Source organism: Rattus norvegicus, chromosome 7 (genome assembly GCF_036323735.1).
Source record: "Rattus norvegicus strain BN/NHsdMcwi chromosome 7, GRCr8, whole genome shotgun sequence".
Lineage (NCBI taxonomy): Eukaryota > Metazoa > Chordata > Mammalia > Rodentia > Muridae > Rattus > Rattus norvegicus.
Genome location: NC_086025.1, coordinates 135,231,357 through 135,244,529, shown reverse-complemented (window position 1 = coordinate 135,244,529; position 13,173 = coordinate 135,231,357). Strand labels below are relative to the sequence as shown.

The 13,173-nt window shown below is 49.4% G+C and overlaps 1 protein-coding gene across 2 annotated transcripts in view; it reads left to right on the top strand.

Moving 5' to 3' along the window:
* Nucleotides 1-1,007: 1,007 nt before the first annotated feature.
* Itgb7 (integrin subunit beta 7) overlaps nucleotides 1,008-13,173 on the top strand; it is a 17,561-nt gene continuing 5,395 nt past the window's right edge. Inside the window, exons 1-8 of one of the 2 annotated variants that reach the window (XM_006242383.5) lie at nucleotides 1,008-1,128; nucleotides 5,456-5,659; nucleotides 7,911-8,112; nucleotides 8,198-8,368; nucleotides 10,391-10,632; nucleotides 10,924-11,082; nucleotides 11,308-11,403; nucleotides 11,652-11,741. In XM_006242383.5, coding sequence (XP_006242445.1) covers nucleotides 5,459-5,659; nucleotides 7,911-8,112; nucleotides 8,198-8,368; nucleotides 10,391-10,632; nucleotides 10,924-11,082; nucleotides 11,308-11,403; nucleotides 11,652-11,741 — 1,161 coding nt within the window. In that variant the 5' untranslated portion in view covers nucleotides 1,008-1,128; nucleotides 5,456-5,458. Of the gene's footprint in view, nucleotides 1,129-5,455; nucleotides 5,660-7,910; nucleotides 8,113-8,197; nucleotides 8,369-10,390; nucleotides 10,633-10,923; nucleotides 11,083-11,307; nucleotides 11,404-11,651; nucleotides 11,742-13,173 lie in introns of those variants that run through there. The other variant, NM_013171.1, reaches the window with a different exon arrangement.

The window sequence follows — 13,173 nt, the reverse complement described above, 5'->3', positions numbered from 1 at the left end:
AGAGCCAGGATTTTTTTTTTTTTTTTTGGAGCTGGGGATCGAACCCAGGGCCTTGCGCTCGCTAGGCAAGCGCTCTACCACTGAGCTAAATCCCTAACCCGAGAGCCAGGATTTTAACTCAGACAGGTTGGCTTCAGAGCCCAAGTAGTTTAGCGGTTAGGGAGTTCGAGACTTCTGGGGAAAGACCTCCGACTCAATCCAGATTATAATTAGTTAAATTTTTTGATACTGGTAGTGGGACAGCAATCTCTGAGCCAACTTAGACACTGTCACTCAAATGGGGGCAAGGAAAGGATTTTTTTTTTTTAAAGATGAAGACCACACGGTCTTGAGTATTGGCATAAGCAAGCCAAGAGCTGTTTGGCTCTGCCAAGATTAGGCGGTCAAGGGGACCTCACGGTAGTCCTTGAATGTCTGCACAAGAATGTTAGAGAAAACAAAAAACAACACCAACAACAGCAACAAATACCAGTTACACCAAAACAAGTACGGATGTATGCTTCTGAGGGGAGGCCAGTGTGTCAGGGTCATTAGGAACTTACCTTCCACGGACTGGTGTCAAAAGACAAATGGCTAGTGGAACCAAGATGGATACCTAGCATCAAATGTAGTCATCACAACACAATGGTCCCTGAGCTTTCCAAAGGAACGTAAGCCATCTTCCTTCGTGTTTCTTCTTGTCTGGTGCCTTCCTCTCTGAGGTACTGGAGAGATCATCGCTTTTGGAAGGAAGCTGACCTGGATTTAAATTACAGCCCAGCCCCTTGGCTACCTGTGTGACATTTTGTGAAGTTGGTCTCTCTTTAAAGTCTCAGTCTCAATCTCTTCAGTCTATGGTATGTGTGGGGGCAGGGGTGGGGGCACCGCCACTATCTGACACGATGCTTGTGACCCTTAATTGTGCTCCTTGATAGTTTAGCACATGAGCAGTGCTTAGTAGATGGGACTCCTTCTAGGTCCTTTCTTTACCCAGCCCTCTCCTATCTGCTCCACCTTCTGATAGATCAGTCACCCTCCGAGAGTCCCCCACCCCAGGGTGTGTCACTTCCTCCTCTGCAGCCTCTAGATCTGTACACAAAGGCTGCTGCTACTGCCACCAGCAGAGGAAGGGCTGCTCCGCCAGCACCTGTGAGTACCATCAGGGCAGCAGCCCACCCTCCTCCTCCCTACTTGTTCCCTACCTCTCTGGAAGAAAGCTGTGATCTGGGCTCTCCAGTGCCCTGTCTAGTCTTGAGAAAGGCTCTGAACCCCTTTTTGCACTCCCGTGGTCCCTGTTATTCCTTTCTCTGCTATCACAGCCTCCTGCTCCTCATCCACTGTTTCTCCAGGGGAGCCAGAGGGAGGGAAGGAAATCATGATGCTATACATAAGTGTTTTCTGTGAGCCAAGGCTTACCCCAGCCAACATGGGCTTTCTCCCTGTCTGTCCCTGGCTGCTCCTTGCAGCTTGGTGCCTTTTGCACAGTCTAGAATCCTTCCCATTTGGTATTTTAGCCACAGACCTCTCATTCCTGGCCTACTGAGGCTTGAATTACACATGTGCACACTCACACACACTCACACACATGCATGCGTGCACAGCAGGAGACAGACAGCAAGTGGCAAGATATGCATGGATTGCCAAAGAAGGAAGAAGGGGACAGAATTGAGAGGGGTGGGGGAGGCCATGTATGAGTTCAGAGGCCCCCTTAGAAGAGATGGGTGGACTTGATGCCTCTGTCTCTGGAACAGGGTGGAAGTGGAGCCCCATCTATGAGATAAAGTCAAAGCTAAACTTTGTGCTGCAGAGTCTCGAGCCTCCCTGACCACAGCACAGAAAGCACGCAAGTCTGAGGTTTCGGTGAGGCTAAGCCTAGGGTCAGCCTCTCCCTGAGAGCAGAAGCTCTGTAATGTACTACACCCATCTGAGGTCACATGGGGTGGTGAGCAGGATGGGGTGTTCAACGGCTCAGTACCCCACCCTTCCCCACACTCCCTGTAGAGAGCATCAGTTCTTGACCCTGGACCCAGGCTGAGGAGAAGGTGGATGCTTTTTGGTAGACTCTTGTACACTTCTGGTGACCATGGGAATGCCACAGCACAATCCCTAGGGAGCTTATGCTGTGGATGATTAGCAATGCTGCAAACCAATGATGGCTGCTGGGTGCCCCTGCATGTCTTCCAGAAAGTTCCTAGAGAGTCATATGCACATGTGTGAGAACCGCATGTGCTTTCCTGAGTGTCATGATTAGTAACAGTAGGCCATTAGAAACCAGTACATTTTGGAAGCTGGAGAGAGCGTTCAGTGGTTAAGAGCACTCGTTGCCCTCGAAGAGCATCCAGGGTTGACACCCCTGCCCCCCAGCATCCACATATCGCTTAACAACCATCCATAACTCCAGTGGCAAGGGACCTGACGCCTCTTCTGAGCTCTGAGGGTACGAGTGTAGTGCAACGATTTACATACACATCAAGTAAAAGGAGTAAATCCAACAGCAACAACAAAAACCTAAAAGGAAGGGAAGAAACTATTAAGTTTTTATGTGAAGTTGAAGGTGGAAAGGAGGGTTTTTTTTTGTTTTTTTTTTTTTGGTTCTTTTTTTTGGAGCTGGGGACCGAACCCAGGGCCTTGCGCTTCCTAGGTAAGCGCTCTACCACTGAGCTAAATCCCCAGCCCCGAAAGGAGGGGTTTTAACATGCTACGCAGACACTGGGCTAGGCAGCCACATTCATCAGACCCCAAATGATTGAATATGACGCTCATCACAATGGGAATTTAAAAGGAAATTCTTGTTTTTTTTTTTTTTTGACAGTATCTCTCTATGTAGCCCAGGCTGGCTTAGAACTCCTCAAGTAGACCAGGCTGGCCTTAAACTCACAGAGATCCAACCTACCTCTATCTACAGGTCTAGACCGCTAACGCACACACTTAGCTTTATGTCAGTGCCACATCGTTTTGATTATTTATTTTTGATTAATTCAAACGTCTTTTTTTTTTTTTTGGTTCTTTTTTTCGGAGCTGGGGACCGAACCCAGGGCCTTGCGCTTCCTAGGTAAGTGCTCTACCACTGAGCTAAATCCCCAGCCCCTCAAACGTCTTTTGAGACATGTAGTCTAGGCTGGCCTTGAACCCCTGTTCTCCTGCCTCCGTCTCCCGGTGCTGGGATAACAGCATGCATTGCCCCATCCAACACCTTTTATTTTTGAACCATCACCCATTCAGTTTTTACTCATTTAAAATTTTTTTTTCCTTCGAGACAGGGTTTCTCTGTGTGGCCCTGGCTGTCCTGGAACTCAATTGGTAGACCAGGCTGGCTTCTGCCTCTCAGGTCTCTGGGGTTAAAGGTGTGTGCCACCACAGCCAGCTGGGCCTGATCAATTTTTAAAATTAACTAACTGGGTTGGGGATTTAGCTCAGCGGTAGAGCGCTTGCCTAGCGAGCGCAAGGCCCTGGGTTTGGTCCCCAGCTCCGGAAAAAAAAAAAAGAAAAAAAATTAACTAACTAATCAATGTTTGTGGTGCAATCTAGGACCTTACGCATAATCACACTTCCCACCACTGAACTCTCAGCTACAGAAAATTTGGCTGGGTATGGCCACTCACACCTGTCATCCTAGTACTTGAAAGGGTAAAGCCATGAGTTCAAGGCCAGCCTGGGCTACACAGTGAGGCTCAGGCCAGCCAGGTCCCTGTCTCCAAAACACCAACACCAAAGCAACAACAGAAAAGCAACCGGAGGGTTTACTTAGTGAGCAAATATGCCTGCAGATGACAAGCTTGCTGCCCTGTCCCACAAGTTGTCCTCTGACCTCCACAAACACGCTATAACATGCTGTGCTCTGTGCATGCTCTCTGCTACCAAGGAGAATAACATGCAAAACAAAACTAAGCTAAATGCACCACGCTGGAGATATAGCAGATATAATGTATCAGGCTCAGTGACTAAGAGGCTCTTCTCAAGGACTTGGGTTCGGTTTCCATGACAGCTTACAACCATCTATAACTTCTGCTCCAGGGATCGGATGCTCTCTTCTGCCCTCCAAGGGTACCAGCCACACACGTGGTGCACAGACACAATAATAAAATGAAATATAAATCCCAACATCAAAGGGGGATTTCTTCTTAGGCATCCTTCCTCTGGCTACTGCGTTCCCTGTGTGAAGCCACCTTTCCCTGAGCACACACGTCCCCATCTCTACTCCTCGCCTCTCTTCCGCTCTTCTAGACTTGAAGGCTGCCGAATAAAGTTTACTCAATTCCTTCACTTAACAGATATGGAGACTGAGGCGGGGGAAGTGGAGAGGCAGGCAGTGCTAGGTGTGCTACGGAACCATTGAGGGATCTAGGTGGGATAGAATCTGGTGCTGCCTGAACTGCGGCTTGGAAAAGATTGGGGTGCAGATGTTTCTGTTCCAGACTGTCCCACCCTTTTTCCTTCCTGCCTTCTTTTTGTTTTTGAGAGAGATCTCATTGTATAACCATAACCCTGCCTTGCCTGTAGCTCACTGCGAACACCAGGCTGGCCTCAAAAATCACAGAGATCTATCTGTCTCTGCCTCCCACATGTACCACTGGATTTAAAAAAAAGTATGTGGGGTTTGGGGATTTAGCTCAATGGTAGAGTGCTTGCCTAGCAAGCACAAGGCCCTGGGTTCGGTCCTCAGTTCCAACAACAACAACAACAACAAAAAGTATGCATATGCAGGTGTACCTGTGTGGATATGTGCATATGGATTCAGATGCCCATGGAGAGTGAGTTACAGGCAGTGGTGAGATGCCTGAAGCAGGCTGGGAATAGAATTCAGGTTTTCCAGAAAACAGTGTGTGGTTTTCCACCCCCTTAGATTTTATTGATTTTTATTTTGTGAATATGAGTGCTTCTTACTGTATGTACATCTATGTACCACATGCATGACTTGGAGGCTGAAGAGTATGTTGGATCCTCTGGAACTAGAGATACAGAAAGTTGTGAGCTGGCATACCATGTGGGTGCTGCGAATGGAATCCAGGATGGAAGGGCTTTTTTTTTTTTTTAAGATTTTATTATTTTATGTATGTGAATACACTGTGGCTGTCTTCATGCACACCAGAAGAGGGCATCGGATCCCATTACAGATGGTTGTGAGCCACCATGTGATTGCTGGGAATTGAACTCAGGCCCTCTGGAAGAGCAGCCAGTGCTCTTAACCACTGAGCCATCTCCACAGCTCACAGACCCTTCCTTAAGCTACTCTGTCCACCCTGGGTACCTGAAGCCTATACAAAGGCTGATAGGTTTCTGAGACCCCTCCCTTGCTCTGGCATCTGTCCCTTCCCACCATTTTGGAAAAGCTGCTGAATCCATAGAGGGATGTGAAACTGAGGAGAGATCCCGAGCTGGGGTAAGGTGTGGCTTGGCAACCACAAGCTAAGTTTAGAGGACCAGAGCTTGGGCCCTCCCTGAGGACCCATGTGTCTGTCTTTATATTCCATTACAGGCCATGGTGGATTCATCAACTGTTCTCATTTTTCTGCTCGTTCTGGGCGGAGGTCAGAGTGAGTTAGATACCAAGATTACGTCCTCAGGGGAGACCACAGAATGGGAGGATCCTGACCTGTCTCCACAGGGATCCTGCCAGCCAGCTCCTTCCTGCCAGAAGTGTATACTCTCACACCCCAGCTGTGCATGGTGCAAGCAACTGGTAAACATGGGTCTGCGGCCCCTGAACACGTGGGGTGCGTGTTGGGTGGGCATATTTGTGCTTTTTCTGGGTATACTCTTCAGTCTCACGTGTGGCTGAATTTGGACAGACAGGATTCCGACGTGTGACTCATATGCACATAAGTTTCTGTGCATACGTGGACGGAACCCGTGACCCATGAGCTCAGAGGAAGATGTCCTTGTGGGAGTTCATGCTTCTGCATGTGAGAAAGTGGCCTGGCCAGTTAAATTCTGTGACAATATGGAACAGAAAAATATCTCTTATGAATTGAGAGGCTTGGAATTCAAGAGCAAAATACTGGCCCGTTTGGTTCTCTCTGGACGATTTTTCCTGGCTTAGAGATGGGCCACCTTCTTGTTATATTATTACATGGGAATTGGGGTTTGGGGAGAGGGTCCCTTTGCTGTGGATTCTTTTAAAATGATATTTATTTTTATGTGAACGTGTGTTAGTATGTGGATGTGCACCCCATGTCTGCAGGCATCTGTCAAGGACAAAAAAAGGGCATTGGATCCCTTAGAAGTGGAGTTACCATGTAAACCACCATTCGGGTGCTGGGAACTGAACTTGTGTTTCTCTGGAAGAGCAGTGAGTGAGGTTAACCACTGAGCCACCTCTCCAGCCCTTCCTGTCGCATCTGAAGAGGGCACATCCCATCGTGAGGGTCTCACCCTTAGGACTTCACCTAAACCCAACCATTGCCCAAAGGCCTCACTTCACATACCATCACAACGAGAGTTAAACATTAAACCCAGGTGGGGAATTGTGGCACATGCCTTTTTTTTTTTTTTTCTTCTTTTTGGAGCTGGGGACCGAACCCAGGGCCTTGCGCTTCCTAGGCAAGCGCTCTACCACTGAGCTAAATCCCCAACCCCGGCACATGCCTTTAATTCAAGCACTTGGGTGGCAGAGGAAGCAGGTCTCTGTGAGTCCGAAGCCAGCCTGGTCTACAACACAGATTCCAGGACAGACAGAGCTACATATTGAGGTTCTGTCTCAGACAGTAGATAGATGGATAGATGATAGATAGATAGATAGATAGATAGATAGATAGATAGATGGATGGACAGACAGATGGAGGGACAGACAGACAGAGGGACAGACAGATAACCACAGAGAATTTGGAAGAAGAATCCAGTCCATAGCAGAATGTACATGATGGGGCTTCTGAGTCTGTCTCAGGTATGAATGTGTGGATCACTATTTCCCAGCATGCAACTTGGAGAAGGAAGTAAATGAAGGCTTCCAAAAGCCTGTGGACTTAGGTGAGATTGGTGGGAGGAGGCCAGTGGGAAGCCCTGGGGTACCTGAGGGACAAAGGATGCTGCGGAGTGTGTAATCCTTGCTGGTCAAAAAAATGCTGTTCTTGATGGATGCCTTAAAGAGGAAGTGCTCCAAGAAGAGCTTCAGCAGCAGTCTCTCACAGGAAGATGGAGACTTAGATCAGTGCAGACTTGGTAAGTAAGATATAGGGCACACTGACAGGCAGCCATATTTACAACTGCCTAAAGGGACCACGAAACCATTGATAGTGAAACTGGAAGATAGACTCTGTAGGCAGGGAGGTAAAGGTTCTAGACAGTGGCTAGAGAGATAAGACTCTGGGGACAGCCTCTGATCTGTGTCTACCTCTTCCGTTCCCTAGGGGCTGGCACCAATGCCCACCGAGAAGCCACCTAACCATTTCCTTCCCCTGTGGCTTGTCAGTCAGTGTAGGGTACCAGACGTAGTGAGTGTGTGTGTGTGTGTGTGTGTGTGTGTGTGTGTACGCGCGCGCGTGTGCGCGGACGTGTCTGTCTTTATCATCCTCCTTCCCAGAAACTGGTGTGATTGACCGACCCCCTTCCTATTTTAATCTGGTCATGCAGGGGAAGTTGGACTACGGGGTGGTTTTTCTGTATCCTTGAGGTCCCAGAGATCTCAACCGGAAGTCTGTGGCTCTAGTGAGAAAGGATAGGTGGGAGGCTGTGGGGAAAGGGGAATTGAGATCAGGAAAAGGGCGAGGGACTGCTACAGGAAGTTGGGTGCTGATGAAGAAGAAAGGACTATAGGTTTTCCAAGTAGCTGTGGAGAACGTGAACTGTGAAAATAATCAGGGCTCTGGAAAGCTGGTTGAGAACAGAGCGGGATGTGTAGGTGATTGCAGGCGGTGGGGTTTGCAGGATGGTGTTGGTAGTCGGGTTGAGAACCGTGGGAGCTGGGGTTCAGTGTGCCTCCTCTTGGTGTACAGAACTTCACTGCCTCGGGGGAGGCAGAGGCGAGGCGCTGCGCGCGGCGTGAGGAGCTACTGGCCCGCGGGTGCCCCGAGCAGGAGCTGGAGGAGCCGAGAGGCCACCAGGAGGTGCTGCAGGACAGGCCACTCAGCCAGGGAGACCGCGGCGAGGGGGCCACCCAGCTGGCCCCGCAGCGGATCCGCGTCACGTTGCGACCAGGTGAGTCTTGGGCGGCACAGGGTGCAAGTCTGTGCTGGCCTCGAATGCATTGGGCTGCAGAATCGAGCCTCCCTTTCTCTATCAGGGGAGCCCCAGAAATTCCGGGTCCGCTTCCTCCGAGCTGCGGGATATCCCGTGGACCTGTACTACCTTATGGACCTGAGCTATTCAATGAAGGACGACTTGGAACGTGTGCGACAGCTCGGGCAAGCCCTGCTGCTCCGGCTGCGGGAGGTCACCCATTCTGTGCGCATAGGTGAGCATGTGCTACCCAGACCCTGCCAGCCCTTGTCACTACCTTTAGCTTCCACCACCGCCTTAGAATCTCCCAGTATTGGATCTTGACATCTCTCCCAAGAGATACTCATCTAGGTCTAAGCTCGAGGGCCTTTAGGATTGACCGTTGGAGGATCCCATGCTGTACACAAAGGCCAGCTGAGGCGCAGAATCTAAGAGACTGTTCACACAGACAGCCGCCCACCTGGACACTGCCCTTATGCTACCTACCATCTCAACACAGTGTTTCTGGATAATCTAGATGCGACGTTCCTGTTCCTCATTCTGTAATGATTTTTCCCCACATGGTTCAAAGGCGCCCCCTTGCCAGGTGGTGGTAATGCACACCTTTAATCCCAGCATTCAGGAGGCAGAGGCAGACAGAGCTCTGAGTTTGAGCACAGCTTGGTCTACAGAGCCACTTCCAGGACAGGCGACATAGAGAGACCTTGAATCAAAATAAACAAGCCCCCTCCAAAGCACCTGCTCTGTGACACCTGCTGCTTCTACATTCTTTTCTTTCTTTCTTCCTTCCTTTCTTTCTTTCTTTCTTTCTTTTTAAAGATCTATTCATTTATTATATATAAGTACACTGTAGCTGTCTTCAGATACACCAGAAGAGGGCATCGGGATCCCATTACAGATGGTTGTGAGCCACCATGTGGTTGTTGGGAATTGAACTCAGGACCTCTGGAAGAGTAGTCGGGTGCTCTTAACTGCTGAGCCATCTCTCCAGCCCTCTTCCTTTCTTTCTTTCTGCAACATTTTCAGCCTTTTATTTATTTTTTAATTGGATTTTTAAAAAATTATTTATTATATATAAGTACACTGTAGCTGTCTTCAGACACAGCAGAAGAGGGCATCAGATCTCATTACAGATGGTTGTGAGCCACCATGTGGTTGCTGGGAATTGAACTCAGGACCTTTGGAAGAGCAGACAGTGCTCTTAACTGCTGAGCCATCTCTCCAGCCCTTAATTGGATTTTTTTTTTTCCGGGGCTGGGGACCGAACCCAGGACCTTGTGCTTCCTAGGCAAGCGCTCTACCACTGAGCCAAATCCCCAACCCCCTTAATTGGATTTTTAAACTTACATTTCAAATGTTATTTCCTTTCCCGGTTTCCCGTCCATAAACCCCTATTCCATTCCCCTCCCTCTTCTTCTATGAGGGTGTTCCCCCACTCAACCACCCACCCCTTCCCACCTCCCTGCCCTGACATTCCCCTACACTGGGGGTGGGGTGGGGTCCAGCCTCGGCAGGACCAAGGGCTTGTCCTCCCATTAGTGCCCTATAAGGCCATCCTCTGCTACATGTGCAGCTGGAGCCGTGAGTCTGTCCTCGTGTACTCTTTGGATGGTGGTTTAGTCCCTGAGAGCTCTGGTTGGTTGGCATTGTTCTTTTTTTTTCTTTTTTAAGATTTATTTATTATATATAAGTATACTGTAGCTGTCTTCAGACACACCAGAAGAGGACATCAGATCCCACTACAGATGGTTGTGAGCCACCATGTGGTTGCTGGGAATTGAACTCAGGACCTCTGGAAGAACAGTCGGTGCTCTTAACCACTGAGCCATCTCTCCAGCCTGGCATTGTTGTTCTTATGGGGATTCAAGCTTTTTCAGCTCCTTCAATCCTTTCTCTAATGCTTCTACATTCTTTTTTTTTTTTTTTTTTTTTTTTTGGTTCTTTTTTTTGGAGCTGGGGACCGAACCCAGGGCCTTGCGCTTCCTAGGCAAGCGCTCTACCACTGAGCTAAATCCCCAACCCATGCTTCTACATTCTTGACCCTGGTAGCCTCAACCTCTAGGAAGCCTGGCTGCTGCTGTTGGGTCCTCCTCTTCATCTCCCCCATTCCCATGTTCTTGAGCCACATTTTCGTCCTCGCCGGTACCAGGTCCCTGTCATCTAGGTGTAACCTCCTGTCTGAGTGTTTAGCAGGGACTCTTACATCCTATCGACACCCTGTGACCTCTGGCATGGCCTCATTGCTTTCTGCTTGCAGGTTTTGGCTCCTTTGTGGACAAAACGGTGCTACCCTTTGTAAGCACAGTGCCCTCCAAGCTTAACCACCCATGCCCCAGCCGGTTGGAGCGCTGTCAGGCACCCTTCAGCTATCACCACGTGTTGCCCCTCACCAGGGATGCTCAAGCCTTCGAGAGAGAGGTGGGACGCCAGAACGTCTCTGGCAACCTGGACTCACCCGAAGGAGGCTTTGATGCCATTTTGCAGGCTGCTCTTTGCCAGGTGAGATGGGGTTAGGATCGGACCCCAGGAGCTGTCTGGGGCTAAGACTGGCTGTGACAGGTATGAGGTCCATCCATATCACCTCACTGAGGTGTGCGTGCTTACCCTAACAGTTATCTGGTAAGGTTATGCTATCCTGAAGAAGAGGCACCTTTCCTAGAGCTTGGAGCAGAGAATTAGAGATGGGAAGGGGGGACAGACAAACCAACTTAGAACCATCCTTCCGATTTCTTCGACTGGGGTGGCTCAAATGCCACGGCCAGGTATACAGGCTGCCCCCTTACCCCTCAGGAGCAGATTGGCTGGAGAAATGTGTCCCGGCTTCTGGTGTTCACTTCAGACGATACGTTCCACACAGCTGGGGATGGGAAACTGGGTGGCATTTTCATGCCCAGCGATGGGCGGTGCCACCTGGACAGCAACGGTGTCTACACTAACAGCGCAGAGTTTGTGAGTCCTCTTTCCCTCCTCCATCTGAGCCTCAGCTCTTCTTTCTGGACTCTTTGGCTCTCATGATTCTCACCGGATAGCATCCCGTGACACTGCCGCACTGCCGTCTTTCGGGGTCTCTCCTGCTAGTGGGATTCTGGGTCCTGGCTTTCTTTGTTCAATCTGAGCTTACTTGGCACACTGGAGGGAGACCAGCAACAGTCGCCTGTTCCTTCCTTGCCTCAGGACTATCCCTCTGTGGGCCAAGTAGCCCAGGCTCTCACAGCAGCGAATATCCAACCTATCTTTGCTGTCACCGGCGCAACACTGCCCGTGTATCAGGTGAGAGTTCTCTGAGGAAAGGCCTCCTGTTCCCCTCATTTCTTAGCCCCTGACTCCTCCCACACAACTCTTTCAGACCGCCCCCACCCCGCCCCCCTCCCGCAGGAGCGCCCCCCCCCCAGCTGGGGACCGAACCCAGGGCCTTGCGCTTGCTAGGCAAGCACTCTACCACTGAGCTAAATCCCCAAACGCAGGAGCCCATTCTTTTAAAGCTTTATTCACGTCTCTCTCCCCTCTTCCCAACACAGGAGCTGAGCCAGTTGATTCCCAAGTCTGCTGTCGGGGAGCTCAGCGAAGACTCCAGCAATGTGGTGCAGCTCATCATGGATGCTTACGACGTGAGTGGAGAGTAGGGGGTGGGGGCAGGGCAGGGGAGAGGGAGAAGGGTCCTCCGGGCATAGCTAAGAGGGTATGAGAGAACTTTGGGTTCTGCACTTTCGCAGCTCCTACCTATAGTTTGCACATGGCTGACCTTAGCTGTTCGTTTTTTGTTTTTTGTTTTTTTTGCATATGGAAGATTGAACCTAAGGTTTTGTTGTGTTAGGCTATCACTCTGCCGCCGAACTACATTCCTTGCTGAGCCACAAGTCTATCACTTTTTATTAGTGTAAAAAATATGTAAGGAGCGCTGGAGAGAAGGCTCAGCGGTTAAGAGCACTGACTGCCCTTCCAGAGGTCCTGAGTTCAATTCCCAGTGACCACATGGTGGCTCACAACCCTCTGTGATGGGATCTGATGCCCTCTTCTGGTGTGTCTGAAGACAGCTACAGTATACCTAAAATAAAATCTTTTTTTAAAAAAAGGATAAAAACACACATGCAGACAAAACATCCATATACATAAAATAACTTAAACATTTAAAAATGTAATATTTATACATACATATAATGTGTTTGGACCAAATCTACCACCCTGTTCTCTCCTCTACAGTTCACCACTAGACATCTACCATTTCCCCCTCTTGACTTCACATGATCTTTTTCTTTTTTGAGTATCCATGACTCCATTTAGTATTACATGTATATAGACGAGTGTATATGTATGTACACGCATGTGCAAACATGTAGGTTTTTTGTTGTTGTTGTGTTGTTTGGTTGGGTTTTTTTGAGACAGGGTTTTTCCATGTAGCCCAGGCTGTCCCGGAACTCACTGTGTAGCCCAGGCTGGCCTTGAACTCAGCGATCTGCCAGCCTCTGCCTCCTGAGCACTGGGCTCAAAGGTGTGTGTGCCCTTACCACTCGGCTGAAAAAATTCTTGTAATTTGTAATCTATTATTTTGTGTTTGTGTGATTGTGTGCGTATGTGCACGTGAGGTAGGCGTACATGAGTACCACAGTGCATATATAAGTCCAGAGTCAAGTTTGTGGAGTCAGTGCTCCCTTTGGACCGTTATGTTAAGGGTTCTGGGGATCTAACTAATTCGGGCTCTGGGCTGACCTGGCAAGTGTGTTTACTTGCTGAGGTGCCTCGCTGGTCAGAGCCTCGCTGGTCAGAGCCTCGCTTTTTATTTGGAGGCGTCGTGTATGTAGCATTGATCTGATTGATCTACCCATACTCTTGCTTGGACCTCAGATTACCATCCTGTGTCACCGGGTCCTGCACCCCACCTGCTTCATAACTATTATCACCCCCATTTTACTGAGGAAATAGAGACAGGAAGCTAAGCATAAAGAATGGGGGACTTGGGGTTGGGGATTTAGCTCAGCGGTAGAGCACTTGCCTAGCAAGCGCAAGGCCCTGGGTTCGGTCCCCAGCTCCGAAAAAAAGAAA